The sequence below is a fragment of the Schistocerca cancellata genome, chromosome 6 (genome assembly GCF_023864275.1).
Source record: "Schistocerca cancellata isolate TAMUIC-IGC-003103 chromosome 6, iqSchCanc2.1, whole genome shotgun sequence".
NCBI classification, from domain to species: Eukaryota; Metazoa; Arthropoda; class Insecta; order Orthoptera; family Acrididae; genus Schistocerca; species Schistocerca cancellata.
This window is the reverse complement of record NC_064631.1, coordinates 294,241,675-294,259,312: the sequence shown is the minus strand read 5'-3', so window position 1 is coordinate 294,259,312 and position 17,638 is coordinate 294,241,675. Positions and strand designations below refer to the sequence as shown.

General features: G+C 46.8%; 1 protein-coding gene across 1 annotated transcript in view; it reads left to right on the top strand.

Annotated features, from left to right (window-relative positions):
• The window catches only part of LOC126088297 (probable beta-hexosaminidase fdl), an 819,052-nt gene extending 801,864 nt beyond the window's left edge, over nucleotides 1–17,188 (top strand). The window contains exons 9-11 of the mRNA XM_049906427.1: nucleotides 3,236–3,433; nucleotides 8,137–8,382; nucleotides 16,821–17,188. Coding sequence (XP_049762384.1) covers nucleotides 3,236–3,433; nucleotides 8,137–8,382; nucleotides 16,821–17,072 — 696 coding nt within the window. The 3' untranslated portion in view covers nucleotides 17,073–17,188. The remainder of the gene's footprint in view (nucleotides 1–3,235; nucleotides 3,434–8,136; nucleotides 8,383–16,820) is intronic.
• The last annotated feature ends 450 nt before the right edge of the window (nucleotides 17,189–17,638 follow it).

Below are 17,638 nucleotides of genomic sequence, written 5' to 3'. Positions count from 1 at the left end.
GAGCGGTGGCGCAGCGATAGGTAGTTTTGACAACATAAGATATTGTAATACATATATTCTTTCTGAAACACCCTGTTAATTTAAAAAAATAGTTTGACAGTTTATTGCGTTTTATTGTTTATGCGTTACGGATTTTAGTCACCAGTGGCTTAATCATTGAAAAATCTTTGGACGTTGAAAACACTTCATGTAACAAACCAGTATTGTCCCCAGCCCTGTACAAAATGATACACTATCGATTTGAGCATTTAAAGCTTTATTGATGGCCACGCAGAAAATTAAAATAACCCGAAAACTGCTACAAAAATAACTGACAGGAAAAATCACCTTATTTCTAACCAAAAGAAAATGTTTTACTGCGTTTCCTTCAGAAACTGTTACGCTGTCTTGTAGAAAATTTGTTTTCGGTCAAAACAAACTTAAGTTCAATTTTCGACAGGATTGAAAAGCTAATAGTATTTTCTCGTGCATACATTTTAGCAGATAAACGTCTTTTTTCAGCTAGTCGTATTCATAATTAATTCGGATTGGTTCCAGAATATTTTCACTCTGCAGTGGAGTGTGCGCTGATATGAAACTTCCTGGCAGATTAAAACTGTATGCCAGAGCCTCGAACTCTGGACCTTTGCATTTTTGCGGGCAAGTCCTCTACCATCTTTTTTAATCTCATTTTTGTTAGTTTTCGTTCGTTATATCTCCTCGGTGCGGACGTCGCAAGACACCCGTTTCAGTTCGTTGTTGATCGATTAACTCGGTTTTTTTTATTACAGAGGGCACCTAACCCTCTGACCGAACAAGCTGAGCTACCGTGCCGGCGTAAACTGAGCTACCAAAGCACGACTCACGCCCCGTCCTCAAAGCTTTACTTCTGCCACTTCCAAACTCTACAGAAGCTCTCCTCGCAGGAGCACTTGGGACATCGTGACAAATAGGAAGCTCCAGGATGTCCAACGAGGGAGGGTGCGCTATTGTTAGCATACTGGACACGTATTCGGGAGGACGACGGTTCAAACCCGCGTCCGGCCATCCATATTTAGGTTTTTCGTGATTTGGGGAAATCACTCAAGGTAAATGCCGGAATTGTTCCTTCGACAGGGTACGGCCGCTTTCCTTCTCCGTTCTTCGCTAAGCAGGTTCGTGCTCAGTCTTTAAAGACCTAGATGTCGACGTGACGTTAAACACTAATCTCCTCCTCCGGGTTGTCCAGGGTCTTATTAACGTCATGTCACAATGCTTCTTATCCTTAGAGTTCAAATGGAGATACGTGGCTTGGCTATGGGTGCCAGTAAGCTGCACCCTTTAGCCAGGCTGTCCGCAACTCGTGGCCTCGCGGTCGCGTTCTCGCTTTCCGAGCACGGGGTCCCGGGTTCGATTCCCGGCGGGGTCAGGGATTTTCACCTGCCTCGAGATGACTGGGTGTTTGTTTTGTCCTCATCATTTCATCATCATTCATGTCTGTGGCAAGACTGGACTGAGAAACGGTTGGGAATTTGTACGGGCGCTGATAACCGCGCAGTTGAGCGCCCCACAATCCAGTCTTCATCATTTAGCCAGGCTGTGATGTGTAGACCGCGGATTCTAGGTAAAAACCTATTTTGTTCCCGAGTTCCTATTTGCATAAAAAATTTGTACTTATGCGTTTCATGACTATATACACTTAATAGCGTCAATTCTATAGGACCTAAAAAAAGCCTATTTCGACGTTAGTGCCTATTTTTGCCTATTTCGGCTTTAATGTCCTAAAAAGTGCCTATTTCATCATAGACAGTGGCTCCAAGTTTTCCACACCATATGACAGATAGAAAAAAATATTTTCTGCGCAGTGTGCAGCTAGTTGATATGCGCTCATGCTTCATTTTTGTCTAACACTTCGGTTTTTTATTTTTTATATCGCTATCCCTGTTAATACCAAATACTCTTTATAGGTGTTTTATTATTCGTATGTAAAAAAGTTATCACGGATCTTTAGGTTAAAACCTATTTTTTTCCTAAGCTCCAGTTTGCACATAAGTTGGTACTTATGCGTTTCATGACTAACTAAACTGTATACCGTTACTTCTATAGGATATAAAATTGCGTGTTTCGACGTTGACGCCTAATTTTGCCTATTTCGGCATCAAAATCCTAAAAAGTACCTATTTCGTTAATCTGACATAGTTTTTGTGTTTTCAAAGATTAGAAAAAGGAAGTAAACTTGGGTCTTTACGTCTCGTCGAAGGCGAAGGCCGTTAGAGACTGTTTACAATTCCTTTGCTTGCCTTACTACCAACAGCACTCGGCAGGGTTGAATGGTCATCCATCCAAGTACGCGCCGAGCGCGACAGTGCTTAACTTCGGTGAGCGAATGGGAACCGGTCAAAGATTTGAGTTACACATTAGAATCGAACGTGGGAGTACTAAATGTTGTATTTTAAAATATTTCGTTTGTAGGATTCTGGCTAGCTGTGTATTTTCGCAAAGAAACGGTTTCATAGGCCTTATGTTGAACACGGATTAAAAAATCACAATGTTAATCGTAGACGCCCTCTACAGCTAAATTACTGCCCTTCGCGCATTTTCTCGCTGCTGTCTACAGGCAGTCCTATCAAACTGTTTCTTGAAAGGTATTATACGTGAATTTTCCGGTTCGAAAAATAATTTGCCAGTAGTGAGATGTTTTCATCTGAAGCACCGGTAGATTCCATTCGCTTGTTCAGAAGGGGCGGCCATCTGTCAGGTGCCATATGTCCAGCAACGAGTACGGTACATACCCTACCGCTCCCATGCACCGCAGTATAAAAAAGTCATCGTTCACTTTTTCCCAGCGATAACAAATCAGTACACTGTGTAGCGACCGACGTGTTAAGTGTTACTGACGTTCTAAGTGCAAAATAAATTCTAGTTTCGGTGTGAGAATATTGCGCCAAGCCGAAAACAGCTAGTTCAAATTCTACTCAAATAAGGCAGTGGCTGCAAGATATTCCGCATTATACAACAGATGGGAAAATTATTTCATACTGTCAACACTGTGTATTTTAATTTATTTTTATTTTCTCTGCATCATTTTTATTAGAGGCTATTTTAGGTTTTATATAGCCTAAATGAACTACTAAAGGAGCCTATTTTAGGTGCCTAAAACACACTTTTTACGACCTAAAAGTCCGTGGTCTAGTGATGTGTATAGAGTTGTATGTTCCAGGTTAACTACTGGCCAGCACAGTGTCAGTGTGGTACAGCGGAGCGTGTTGTGTCGCAGGTGAGCGCAGAGTGCTGGGGCGGCGTGCGCGGCGAGCGGCTGTGGTCTCTGTGGGGCGGCTTCATGCGGCGCGCGCACCGCGAGCTGGTGGCCGCCTCGCAGGGGAACCCCCCCACCGCAGTCCTCGTGTGGAGCAGCGAGCTCACCGCGCCGCACAACCTGCGCCGCTACTTCGACCCCAGCACGCACGTCGTACAGGTGGGCGCTCACTGTTATTGTGGTTTCATGCAGCTCTCCACACTACTCCTGTGAAAGGTATCGAGATTCGTCAGACCGTGCAACGTCCTGCCACTGCTCCAACGCCGACTGCCGATGTTAAAGTGCCCATTTCGGTCGTAGTTTCCGATGTTGTGGTGTTAACATTAGTACATGACTGGATCTTCAGCTGAGGAGGCCCATCGTTGAGTGTTCGGTGCACTTCCCTCCAGTGTTAAATTGGTTATCTTTGATGGCTCTGAGTGTGTACTGTCAACCGATCTATTCTTCTAATCAGGTTGGGCCAAGAAAAAATTTTCCATTTCTATTCAGTACCTCGTATTAGTTACGTCGTCTATCGGTCCAGTCTTCAGCGTTCTGTAGCACCACATTTCACAAACTTCTAGTCTCTTCTTTCTTGAATTGTTTCTTTCATTTTTCACTTCCCTACATGGCTACATTCCATAAAAATACTTTCAGAAAAAACGTCTTTGCACTTAAGTCAACATTCGATGTTAACGAATTTCTCTTCAGAAACGCATTTCTTCCCATTGCCAGTCTACATTTTATATCGTCTCTTCTTTGGCCATCATCAATTATTCTGCTGCCGAAATAGCAAAATTCATTTCTACATCTACGTGATTACTCTGCTATTCACAATAAAGTGCCTGGCACAGGGTTCAATGAACCACCTTCAAGCTGTCTCTCTACCGTTCCACTCTCGAACGGCACGCGGGAAAAACGAGCACTTAAATTTTTCTGTACGAGCCCTGACTTATCTTTTTTTATCCTGATGATCATTTCTCCCTATGTAGATGGGTGCCAAGGGAATGTTTTCGCAATCTGAGGAGAAAACTGACGATTGAAATTTCATGAGAAGATCCCGTCGCAACGAAAAACTCCTTTGTTTTAATGATTGCCACTCCAATCCACGTATCATGTCTGTGACACTATCCCCCCTAGTTCGCGATAATACAAAACAAACTGTCCTTCTTTGTACTTTTTCGATGTCATCTGTCAGTCCTACCTGATGCGGATCCCACACCGCACAGCAACACTCCAGAAGGGCAGACAAGCGTGTTGTAAGCACTCTCTTCAGTAGAGCTGTTGCACCTTGTAAGTGTTCTGCCAATGAATCTGTCTTGGGTTTGCTCTACCCACAATATTATCTGTGATCGTTCCAATTTAGGATATTTGTAATTGTAATCCCTAAGTATTTCGTTGAATTTACAGCCTTCAGATTTGTTACTTATCGCGTAATTGAAATTTATCTCATTTATTTTAGTACGATTTATTTTAGTACTCATGTGAATAACTTCACACTTTTCTTATTCAGAGTCAGTTGCCACTTTTCACACCATACAGGTATCTTATCTAAATAATTTTGCAAGACGTTTTGAGCATCTTATGACTTTACAAGCCGGTAAATGACAGCATCATCTGCAAACGATCTAAGAGAGCTGCTCAGATTGCCTTCTATGTCGTTAATGTAGATCAGGAACAATAGAGGGCCTATAACACTTCCTTGGGGAACGCCGGATATTACTTCTGTTTTACTCGCTGACTTTGTCTATTACTACGAACTGTGACCTTTCTGACAGGAAATCACGAATCCAGTCGCACAACTGAGGCGTTACTCTGTAGGCACACAGTTAGGTTAGAAGACGCTTGTTAACAACGCTGTCGAAAGCCTTCTGGAAATCTAAAAATATGGAATCGATTTGACATCCCCTGACGATACCACTTACTACTTCATGAGTGTAAAGAGCTTTAATGTCTCATTTCCTAATCTAATTCCTTCAGCATCGCCTGATACAACTAGACTATATTCCATTATCCTTGTTCTGCTTTTGTTGATTTTCATCTTAGACCCTCCTTTCAGTTCACTGTCTATTCCGTTCAACTGCGCTTCCAAATTCTCTGCTGTCTCTGACAGGATTACAATGTTATCAGCAAACCTCAAGGTTTTTCTTTTCCCTGGATTTAAATTCCTTATCTTTTGTTTGCCTTACTACTTGATCAATATACAGATTGAATAACATCGGGGATAGACAACAACACTGTCTCGCTCCCTTCTCAACCCTGCTTCCCTTTCGTGGCTCTTTACTCATATAACTGCAGTCTTTGCAAGTTGTATATAGCCTTTCGATCCATGTATTTTCCCCTGCTACCTTCAGAACTTCAAAGGGAGTATTCCAGTCAACATTGTCAAAATATTTCTCGAAGCTCTACTCCCGTGCTATAAACATAGGTTTGCCTTTCCTCAAATCCTAAGACTGCCTCGCTTGTTCTAACATTTCTCTGGAATCCTAACTGATCTTCGCCGATTTCGGCTCCTGTCAGTTTTGCCATTCTTCTATAAAGTTGTGCCAGTATTGTGCACTCACTCACCACCCCACACTAAGCTCTTATTCTAATTTGTATAGTCCAGTTTATATTGTCTGCGCCGGAAAAGGCGACTAGACTGACTGATTGCGTCAGTTCATGTAGTTCTTTTTAAAAAGTGCTTGTAGAGCTTACTATAATGCAGTAAGTACGTTCCCCCCTCCCCCCCTCCCCCCCCCTCCCATGTTCAAAGTTAATAACTCAGGAACTGCTTAGAACTCCCAATGTAGTCTGTATATAAAATCAAAAATCATGAGCGAGCTGCAAGTCCCCACGCCGCCTACCCAGCTACGCAACAAGGTGCTCCTGAAGGCGGCTCAACAACGTTGTCCCGGTCCTTCCGGGGCGCCCGCTTTAAATCGGTGCCGAAGCTGTGTGCAGATACTTCCGGCCACTGGTTATTTTTAGAGGAATGAATTAACACTGTACAGAACACAGGGGCGACTGCCTAATGAAATAAAACATTAGACAGTAAATTACATTAACGTAAGAACGGACGTCACCGATCAGAAATCTGATATCTAATACAAATATAGAGCAAGAATGCGTTACCTGAATACATGCTCATCTACTATACACTCCTCAACGGATGAGTGTGTTCAGATATGATTTCCAACGCAGTATGGTCTAGTGGCTAGCGTTGCTGCCTCTGGATCACGGGATCCCAGTTTAGATTCCCGGCCGGGTCGGGGATTTTCTCTGCCCGGGGTCTGGGTGTCTGTGTTGTCCTCATCCTTTATCATTCGTGACAGAGGCTAGATGGGACACTGAAAAAATTCGACTGTGTGAAAATTGGGACTTTGAATGGGCGCTGATGACCGCGCGTAGTTGAGCGCCCAACAGAACCATCATCATAATCGTCGTCGTCGTCGTCGTCATCATCATCATCATCCAACACAGTACAGTGCAATTATTCTTTAGAATTAATAACTAATTCCTTCGTTGTTTCCTCTAGGTGGTGAAAGATTTTTGATGGGCTGCGAAGAAACTCAACAAATCTTACTATACGAGGAGTGTTCAAAGAGCAGCGTGGAAATGGTACTTCTGCGTGAGGGAATGCACTGTCTTTGTCTGAATTTAACCCCGAATGCCATTTTCTTTTTAAATGCAGCCTCGCAGTGTCTCACTGTGGGCGATATGAAGTAAAGTAGACTTAAAATACGAGGTCTTCAACCCATTCTCCATTTTCTAATTTTTATTTATATTCTCCATTTCCCTTAATAAATTGAACAATAGCAAGCTGCAAAACACAGGAATCGTTCCAGGCGTGACTGTTAACAAACGTACTTCGCAGTAATGTCTCTCCGTACCGAAACTGTTGCAACTGACTGTGGAATAATACATGCGACTTCTCCACAGTTGCTACTCGTACCAACACGTACTCCACGCCTGCAAATGTAGTGCAGAATGCAATGTACAAAAGAATGAATGTTGTCTCTCAGACGTTGTAATTTTCTACTTCCGTCGTGAACTAAACCCTCTTTTTTTTTGTATGGCGTTGAAAATGCTATTCCGTATGAAATTTGTTATATCTGTGGATTATGCGACTGCATAATAGAGATTGAGAATAGTCATCTCTTCTGTTCCTTGCATTCATTTTTAAAGGTCTGTGCGATAGTTCGCTGGATTGCCTCTTTGTGTGCAAACAGCCAGTGGACCTGCGAAGAAATAGCGAAGGGTAACAGCGCTGACACACTCTGCTGAACAGAACTCTCTCTTCTCGACCGATAAACGCCTCACCGCAGTGCTAAATGAAAAGTCTCGTAGTAGCGAGTACTTGCGAGGAGGACTGTCCGCCTGTTCAGCTGAATGGTTACGAGTTTGCCTACCATGCAGCGGGACTGGGTACGACTCCCGGCAGGGTTGGAGATTTTCTCCGCTCGTGGGCTGTGTTGTGTTATCGTCATCTCATCACCACCGACACTCAAGTCGCCCAACGTGAATGTGGCGATACCTGAAATAAGACTTTCAACCTGGCGGCCGAACGTCTCTGGTGTGTGTGTGTGTGTGTGTGTGTGTGTGTGTGTGTGTGTGTGTGTTTGACGACCGAGCAAAGCAGAGACAGGTAGATTTTCGGCCGCGCACATTGTGTTCGCGAGCAGTTTGGCACGCTGTGGCACGCAGTAGAGCAGTAGTAGGGCTCTTCCGGGGAAAGCCACTCCACTCCACTCCACTCCACTCCACTCCACTCCACTTACCCCTTATCCCCCCCCCCCCCCACCGGAAGAGCACTGCTCGCTCATCAGTTTAGTGGTAGACTTACTGTGAGTCGTACAGCTGGTGTTGCAGCGCTTGATGGTGGTGTATTTTGTTGTGAACAGGTGTGGGGCGGCAGCAAGTGGAACGAGACGCTGCCCGTGCTGCTGGCGGGCTTCCGCGCCGTGGTGTCGCACGTGGACGCGTGGTACCTGGACTGCGGCTGGGGCGACTTCCGCAGCGGGGGCCCCGGACCCTGCGGGCCCGTCGCCACGTGGCAGACCGTCTACTCGCACCGGCCCTGGGCCGCCTTCCCGTCGGGCGCGCGCTCCAGGCTGCTGGGCGGAGAGGCCTGCCTCTGGTCCGAAAAGGTCAGCCGACAGAACTAAACAAACCTGTCTAGTTGTGTTTTCCACCCTGATGGCAGATGACACGCGCCTTGGCGGTTTCCACAAAACGACGTAGTGTGCTCGTAACAAGTCCTCCGCTGCTTCTGTGCACTCGGCTCACTATTGGGGACGCCACAGCGAACGTCTGCCACCCAGGGCCTGGAGGCTCTCTTCAGCCTAAATCGTTAATGGTCTGGCCATAATACGCTGCTTTCAAAGGCGAATAATTTTCCCATGATAGCCGATGTTTTCCAATCACTGGAAAAAAGCTTTCTAAAGTCCTGACAAGAAGCGGCATTTTGCAGAACCGCTTTTATCGGGAGCCAGAAATGGCCAATAAAAATCATTACATGCTGTTCCTCTTGTTCTCGGCTGAAACGGCTAAATGATAAACAGGCTCGTGGGACCGTTTGATGCTCGCGAAATTGTAGCCAGTCAACAACCGTCGCGGAGTTGTCATTTGACGGTGCGGTGCCATGCCGTCCCGTCCTGCTCACGTACACTATGTGAGCAAAAGTATCCGGACACCTAGCTGAAAATGACTTCGTGGCGCCCTCCATCGGTAATGCTGGAATTCAATAGGGTATTGGCCTACCTTTAGCCTTGATGACAGTTTTCACTCTCGCAGGCACACGTTCAATCGGGGCTGGAAAGTTTCTTGTGAATGACAGCCCATTTTTCACGGGGTGCTGCACTGAGGAGAGGTATCTTTGTCGGTCGGTGAGGCCTGGCACGAAGTCTGCGTTTCAAAACATCCCAAAGGTGTTCTGTAGGATTCAGGTCAGGACTCTGTGCAGGCCAGTCCATTACAGGGATGCCACAGGCCGTGCATTATGAACAGGTGCTCGATCGTGTTGAGAGATGCAATCACCATCCCAGAATTGCTCTTCAACAGTGGGAAGCAAGGATGTGCTTACTCGTAAACATCAATGTAGGCCTGTGCTGTGATAGTGCCACGCAAAACAACGGGTGCAAGCCCCCCTCCATCAAAACACAACCACACCATAACACCATATCCTCCGAATTTTGCCGGCCGAAGTGGCCGTGCGGTTAAAGGCGCTGCAGTCTGGAACCGCAAGACCGCTACGGTCGCAGGTTCGAATCCTGCTTCGGGCATAGATGTTTGTGATGTCCTTAGGTTAGTTAGGTTTAACTAGTTCTAAGTTCTAGGGGACTAATGACCTCAGCAGTTGAGTCCCATAGTGCTCAGAGCCAGTTGAACCTCCGAATTTTACTTTTGGCACTACACGCTCTGGCAGATGATGTTCACCGGGCATTCGCCATACGCATACCCCCTGCCATCGGATCGCCACATTGTGTACCGTGATTCAATACTCCACATAACGTTTTTCCACTGTTCACTCGTCCAATGTTTACGCTCCTGAAACCAAGCAAGGCGTCGTTTGGCGTTTACCGGTGTGATATGTGGATTATGAGCAGCCGCTCGACCAAGAAATCAAAGTTGCCTATTACACATTACGATCCTCTTCAACAGACGGCTGTCCGTCAGTCAACAGACGATGTCGGCCTGTACGCTTTTGTGCTGTACACGTCCCTTCACGTTTCCATTTCACAATCACATTGCAAACAGTGGACCTAGGGATGTTTTCGAGTGTCGAAATCTCGCGTAGAGACGTATGACACCTCATCACCTGACCACGTTCGAAATCCGTGAGTTCCGCGGAGCGCTCCATTTTGCTTTCACTGTTTAATGACTACTGACGTCGGTGATATGGAGTATCTGGCAGTAGGTGGCAGCACAATACACTTGATACTTCTGATCGAGTAGTGTATTACTCGGCAAAGCGAACAGTATATCCGACCTCAGTGGGTACTAAACTTCGTATCATGACTACATAGAGGCACGCTCCAGATACAGTCCACGTTGCTACTAGACAGTGGAAGCTTCCTGCTAACAAAAAATTAAATTTACTGGCGATGAGGAAGAGAAATCAGTGGCAGTGCAGACGAGAGAGGTGGCGGGACGTGCGAACAGAACGTTAACGCTGAGCACTTTCATGTATAAATTACGACAAAACGAATGCCATGCTGAAATGAATACATTATAAGTACGCCGTGTCCAGTCTAAAGGTATACATAAACAAATTCTTATAACGAAGAACTCGACGTTTTTGTTGTTGAAACACGCAATCGATAAAAACGCGCTCAAAGATGAGATCCGCACCATTTCATAAACAGCCTTGGGTCGCATGGCGGACGCGCGCCACTGACAGGGAACATCTGTCTCGATATGTTGGCGAATTATGCGGGTCCACAGAGGCCTCACGAAGTCATTTTCCAACAAGATGGAGCCCTACTCACACTACCATTGGGATGTATCACATTTCTCCACGAGATGTTTTCTGAGCGTTTGATTGGGGGGAAGGAAGGTACCTGGGGGAGGGGGGAGTCGCATTGCCTCGTGCTCCTCAGTCTCCCGATCTGACACCGCTGGATTTCAGTGTGTGGGGGTTTGTGGTCTGCATTGTATACGGAACAATTGTTAGAGGGCATATGTATCAGAGGTCACATATCCACGCCATAGTAGAAGCTGTAACACCTGTCTTGCTTCTGAACATGTGGCAAGAAATGGAGTACCGTACCGATATCTGTGGAGCTACAAACGGAGCTAACATTGAACTGTGCCTCAAAACGTTTGAGCTGCTGTGTACAATGTTGGACAAAGAAACTTACAAATTTTAATAGGTACTGAAATATAAACGTTTTTTATTCCTCTTTCTGGGAGACCCTGTATTTACCCCAAGGAAAAAGCAGCAAATTGCACACACTACACCCCGTCAGTCAAAGTTCAGAGGCTGGTTTAATGAAAAGTAGAGAAATGTCAACAAGATGGTTTAAATGCTTAGAGATCCAAATAGTCTCTATTCTAGACACCCCCCCACCTCCCCGGCCGCCTGAGTGCCATGCATGAAACGTTCATACAACCATGTGAAAGTGAAATAAATGTCCTTTTTGGGATGTTGCTCAGCTCACACTTATTTTCCTCAATATCTGTTATGTCGTCAAAGCGTTTGATCCTCCATTTGAATTTTTACCCTTTGTCGTTCTGTGGTGGGTTCGTATCGATAAGACTCGTCGCCTGTGATTTCCCCCCCCCCCCCCCCAAGTCGCGGCAGGCGGCCACGTGTCTTTTTTGTTGGGAAATAAAGGTGTGCGGGACAAACTTTGCATACACTTTCCTCTTCTTCAGAACATTCTGACTTGAACGCTTGACTTGGAGTTACTGCCCCATTGCGACTTGCCACAACAGGGTTGACACACTACGGCCGTACTTTCATTCTTTAATACTGCCTTGTCACGACTGACTGGTCGACTGCACACCTGTTGTTTGCAGTTGTCAGTTCAAAATGCCACCGTAGTTCCTACTCTGATGTCCCTTGTACACCAGGAATAAAATAGTCTCAGAACTTCCAGGATAGACGCTGTAGATGCTCTGACTGCGTTGATAAATGGGTTATTCGGCAGCGATTCTTGCGAAATTATGAACAGCACAAGGAAATATCAACTCTGTTAGGACTTCACAGTTCATGTTGTACAGGAATGAACTCCAAAGCTAGCAAACCTTTAGACAACGGGAGGGTGTTCGGTCGGGGATGGCAGTTGGACAATGAACTGAATGAATGGTGATGTGATTTAAGATGTCTGGTATATCACTCAGCTCTGTTCGTCCTAGTGGAGTTTTGTCCAAGGTATGTCGGTGACCCGGATCTACTTCCGACCTGTTAAAATTATCGCAGACTGTGACATAGTGTGAGAGTATTGTGTGGAAAGTTGCAAGTTAGTACGCTGATGTCCGTGCATTATATCCTTCTACAAACAAGTTTTCCTTTTTCATTTTGTTTCTTTCACTGTCACTTGATGACAGCTGATAATCGCATTAGTTGTATTAATTACAAAGTAATGTAAAAGAGATACAATGCATTTCATACTACATCTACTGCAGGGGTATACAAATGTTAACATTAATAATGAATAGGATAATAATCAGTCTAGGAAAAATTACGATAAACTGTTATCTCATCATGATTGCAGTATGAAAGATATCTTACTGGAGTGGCATGTAGTTTTCAATAAGTTTAAGGAGGAACTTATATCACGAACATTTTGCTGTACTGGTTTCTCATACTCTTTCAAATTCTAATGGTGGCGGGGGTAAAATACAGGGAGCGAAAGGCTATTTACAATTTGTACAGAAACCATATGGCAGTTATAAGAGTCGAGGGACATGAAAGGGAAGCAGTGGTTGGGAAGGGAGTAAGACAGGGTTGTAGCCTCTCCCCGATGCTATTAAATCTTTATATTGAGCAAGCAGTAAAGGAAACAAAAGAATAATTCGGAGTAGGTATTAAAATCCTTGGAGAAGAAATAAAAACTTTGAGGTTCGCCGATGACATTGTAATTCTGTCAGACACAGCAAAGGACTTGGAAGAGCAGTTGAACGGAATGGACAGTGTATTGAAAGGAGGATATAAGATGAACATCAACAAAAGCAAAACGAGGATAATGGAATGTAGTCGAATTAAGTCGGGTGATACTGAGGGAATTAGATTAGGAAATGACACTTAATGTAGTAAAGGAGTTTTGCTATTTGGGGAGCAAAATAACGGATGATGGTCGAAGTAGAGAGGATATAAAATGTAGACTGGCAATCGCAAGGAAAGCGTTTCTGAAGAAGAGAAATTTAACATAGAGTTAAGATTTAAGTGTCAGGAAGTCATTTCTGAAAGTATTTGTATGGAGTGTAGCCATGTATGAAAGTGAAACATGGACGGTAAATAGTTTGGACAAGAAGAGAATAGAAGCTTTCGAAATGTGGTGCTACAGAAGAATACTGAAGATTAGATGGGTAGATCACACAACTAATGGAGTATTGAATAGGATTGGGGAGAAGAGAAGTTTGTGGCACAACTTGACTAGAAGAAGGGATCGGTTGGTAGGGTATGTTCTGAGGCATCAAGGGATCACCAATTTAGTATTGGAGGTCAGCGTGGAGGGTAAAAATCGTAGGGGGAGACCAAGAGATGAATACACTAAGCAGATTCTGAAGGATGTAGGTTGCAGTAGGTACTGGGAGATGAAGCAGCTTGCACAGGATAGAGTAGCATGGAGAGCTGCATCAAACCAGTCTCAGGACTGAAGACCACCACAACAACAACAACAACAACAGTTTCTCATATGAGTTTCCCAGCTATAAAAACGTTTAATTTACTCAACGATCTTAGCACTTATTTTCGGTCATACACACGAAAGTACTTAAATGCTAGCAAAAATAAAGTCAGTCTTATGAAACTATCATCCAGCCTAAGAGTATGGCCCACAGTGTATCAGTCCGACGCTGTACGCACCCTACTGTCTCACCACTGTTAATCCTGCGTACTGAGACTACAGATCCTAATCTACACGGGATTTCAGTACAGTTCTTGAGGATTTAGCTGTAGATGTGATGGCAGCAGCAAAGCGAACACCATTTTCTCCCCAAATTTTGTCAATAGAACAAAGAAGAGATGGCTGGTGTTCTGTGATTAATGCCAAAAGTTCGGCTATCCTCGTCCCTGCGTATTTTCAATGTTTTTGTCCATTTTTATATGGTTGTCCGAAGTCGTCCTGTCAAGCATAGAGAACTCACAATAAAATTTTGCAGTCACACCAGTGAAACTTCCTTTGACAATACTCATGGCGCACAGTCACTTTGGTACATTTATTCAGTGTAGTGTTCGTCTTTAAAATAAATAAATGGCTACTTTAATTATATACTTCATAGTTGGTAAAAAATCTAATGTAATATGCTTCTTCTGCAAGTACGTTCTCTCGTGTGTAGGTAATGACTCGTTCATTGTCGCACCTTTTAAATTAAAATCCTGGCCAGAGTTTCTTTGCTAGCTTGGAATTTAATTTTATGATAAAGTCTGTGAAGTTTATTGCAAATACGGCGTTTTTCCCATGATTGATAGTACTGAGCAAACAGCTGGCCGAAAAATGTTATCTATATAATCAATAAAATAATTGTGAATTTTACTTATTCTGCTTGAATTCTGCTTCACTCATCATTAAATCGCCCCATTCCATAATTTGTGAACCATTGAGTTAACTTCCGCTTATCAACATACACTTATACACTGACACATTCCCTATATGCACTACCACAGTTATCTGCTCCTCGTGGTCAGTAACACTGACATTAGCAACAATGCTCGCCTTCCCCTCTTTGGATAGTGTGGCCCCTCCTTCACCCTCTCGGATAGCTTGCTCCCCCCCTCCTCCTTCACCCTCTCAGATAGCTTTCTCCCCCCCTCCTCCTTCACCCTCTCGGATAGCTTGCTCCCCCCTTCCTCCTCCTCCTTCACCCTCTCGGATAGCTGCTCCCCCCTCCTCCTTCACCCTCTCGGATATCTGCTCCCCCTCCTCCTTCACCCTCTCGGATATCTGCTCCCCCCTCCTCCTTCACCCTCTCGGATATCTGCTCCCCCCTCCTCCTTCACCCTCTCGGATATCTGCTCCCCCCTCCTCCTTCACCCTCTCGGATATCTGCTCCCCCCTCCTCCTTCACCCTCTCGGATATCTGCTCCCCCCTCCTCCTTCACCCTCTCGGATATCTGCTCCCCCCTCCTCCTTCACCCTCTCGGATATCTGCTCCCCCCTCCTCCTTCACCCTCTCGGATATCTGCTCCCCCCTCCTCCTTCACCCTCTCGGATATCTGCTCCCCCCTCCTCCTTCACCCTCTCGGATATCTGCTCCCCCCTCCTCCTTCACCCTCTCGGATATCTGCTCCCCCCTCCTCCTTCACCCTCTCGGATATCTGCTCCCCCCTCCTCCTTCACCCTCTCGGATATCTGCTCCCCCCTCCTCCTTCACCCTCTCGGATAGCTTGTCGCCCCTCCTCCTCCTTCACCCTCTCGGATAGCTTGTCACCCCTCCTCCTCCTTCACCCTCTCGGATAGCTTGTCGCCCCTCCTCCTCCTTCACCCTCTCGGATAGCTTGTCGCCCCTCCTCCTCCTTCACCCTCTCGGATAGCTTGTCGCCCCTCCTCCTCCTTCACCCTCTCGGATAGCTTGTCGCCCCTCCTCCTCCTTCACCCTCTCGGATAGCTTGTCGCCCCTCCTCCTCCTTCACCCTCTCGGATAGCTTGTCGCCCCTCCTCCTCCTTCACCCTCTCGGATAGCTTGTCGCCCCTCCTCCTCCTTCACCCTCTCGGATAGCTTGTCGCCCCTCCTCCTCCTTCACCCTCTCGGATAGCTTGTCGCCCCTCCTCCTCCTTCACCCTCTCGGATAGCTTGTCGCCCCTCCTCCTCCTTCACCCTCTCGGATAGCTTGTCGCCCCTCCTCCTCCTTCACCCTCTCGGATAGCTTGTCGCCCCTCCTCCTCCTTCACCCTCTCGGATAGCTTGTCGCCCCTCCTCCTCCTTCACCCTCTCGGATAGCTTGTCGCCCCTCCTCCTCCTTCACCCTCTCGGATAGCTTGTCGCCCCTCCTCCTCCTTCACCCTCTCGGATAGCTTGTCGCCCCTCCTCCTCCTTCACCCTCTCGGATAGCTTGTCGCCCCTCCTCCTCCTTCACCCTCTCGGATAGCTTGTCGCCCCTCCTCCTCCTTCACCCTCTCGGATAGCTTGTCGCCCCTCCTCCTCCTTCACCCTCTCGGATAGCTTGTCGCCCCTCCTCCTCCTTCACCCTCTCGGATAGCTTGTCGCCCCTCCTCCTCCTTCACCCTCTCGGATAGCTTGTCGCCCCTCCTCCTCCTTCACCCTCTCGGATAGCTTGTCGCCCCTCCTCCTCCTTCACCCTCTCGGATAGCTTGTCGCCCCTCCTCCTCCTTCACCCTCTCGGATAGCTTGTCGCCCCTCCTCCTCCTTCACCCTCTCGGATAGCTTGTCGCCCCTCCTCCTCCTTCACCCTCTCGGATAGCTTGTCGCCCCTCCTCCTCCTTCACCCTCTCGGATAGCTTGTCGCCCCTCCTCCTCCTTCACCCTCTCGGATAGCTTGTCGCCCCTCCTCCTCCTTCACCCTCTCGGATAGCTTGTCGCCCCTCCTCCTCCTTCACCCTCTCGGATAGCTTGTCGCCCCTCCTCCTCCTTCACCCTCTCGGATAGCTTGTCGCCCCTCCTCCTCCTTCACCCTCTCTGATAGCTTGCCCCTCCTCCTCCTCCTCCTCCTCCTCCTCCTCCTCCTCCTTCACCCTCTTGGATAGCTTGCCGCCTCCTCCTCCTCCTCCTCCTCCTCCTCCTCCTCCTCCTTCACCCTCTTGGATAGCTTGCCGCCGCCTCCTCCTCCTCCTCCTCCTCCTCCTCCTCCTCCTTCTCCTCCTTCACCCTCGTTGCCGCCCTCTCTCGTGACCAGATAGCCAATTCTCTCTGTCACGTAACACAGTGAGAATCTGATTTTACCATTTCGTTTTCTCGGCAGGTGGACGACCAGACGCTGGACGTCCGGCTGTGGCCGCGCGCCGCGGCGCTGGCAGAGCGGCTGTGGAGCGACCCTCCGCCGGGCGCGCACCCCGACCTGCCCCCGCCGGGCAGCCCGCAGCGGGACGAGCCGACGCTGCGACGCGCCTATCAGCGGCTGTCGCACCACAGGGAGCGGCTGGTGGCGCGCGGCGTGCGCGCAGAGGCCATGTGGCCGCGCTACTGCCACCTCAACCCTGGCGCCTGCTTCTAGCGACAACGAGCAGCCGCCGAAACTGGTTACTAAAGGTGCAGGAACGATACACTGCCAGCTTCAGTTCAGCGTGCAGCTCAGTGAAACTTACGCATGTTTTTTCCCTTAATTTCGTGCTCCGATCAGCGAGTTATATGTAGCATGTTAACGAGTGGTGGGACGAAAGTGTAATGCATGTTAAACAGACAAGATTGTTAGGCTGCTTCCTATTTCATTAAGTGGGACCAACAACGAAATAAAGGAAAATCTTTGTGATATGTGGCAAACATTCTGTGATGTGGTTTTAAATGTCGATGATGTGAAGAAAGGTGAATCTTAACTTATCACTGTTGGTGTACTGGGTGAACCTGAGGTCTAACAATTTTGTAAGTTGTTTAGGGATACTTTGAGTATTTCGGTGTAAGGGACCCATTGTATCTGGTGGCCCTTTACAGATTGATGTTGAGGTGGTAATATATTCGGCTTATTACCCCTCTCCCTCAATTAACTTTGCATCAGTGAAAGTAGCTCCAAAACATCGAAAGTGTGTAACATGTAGTCACTAAAACGGGCGAAACAAAAGAATT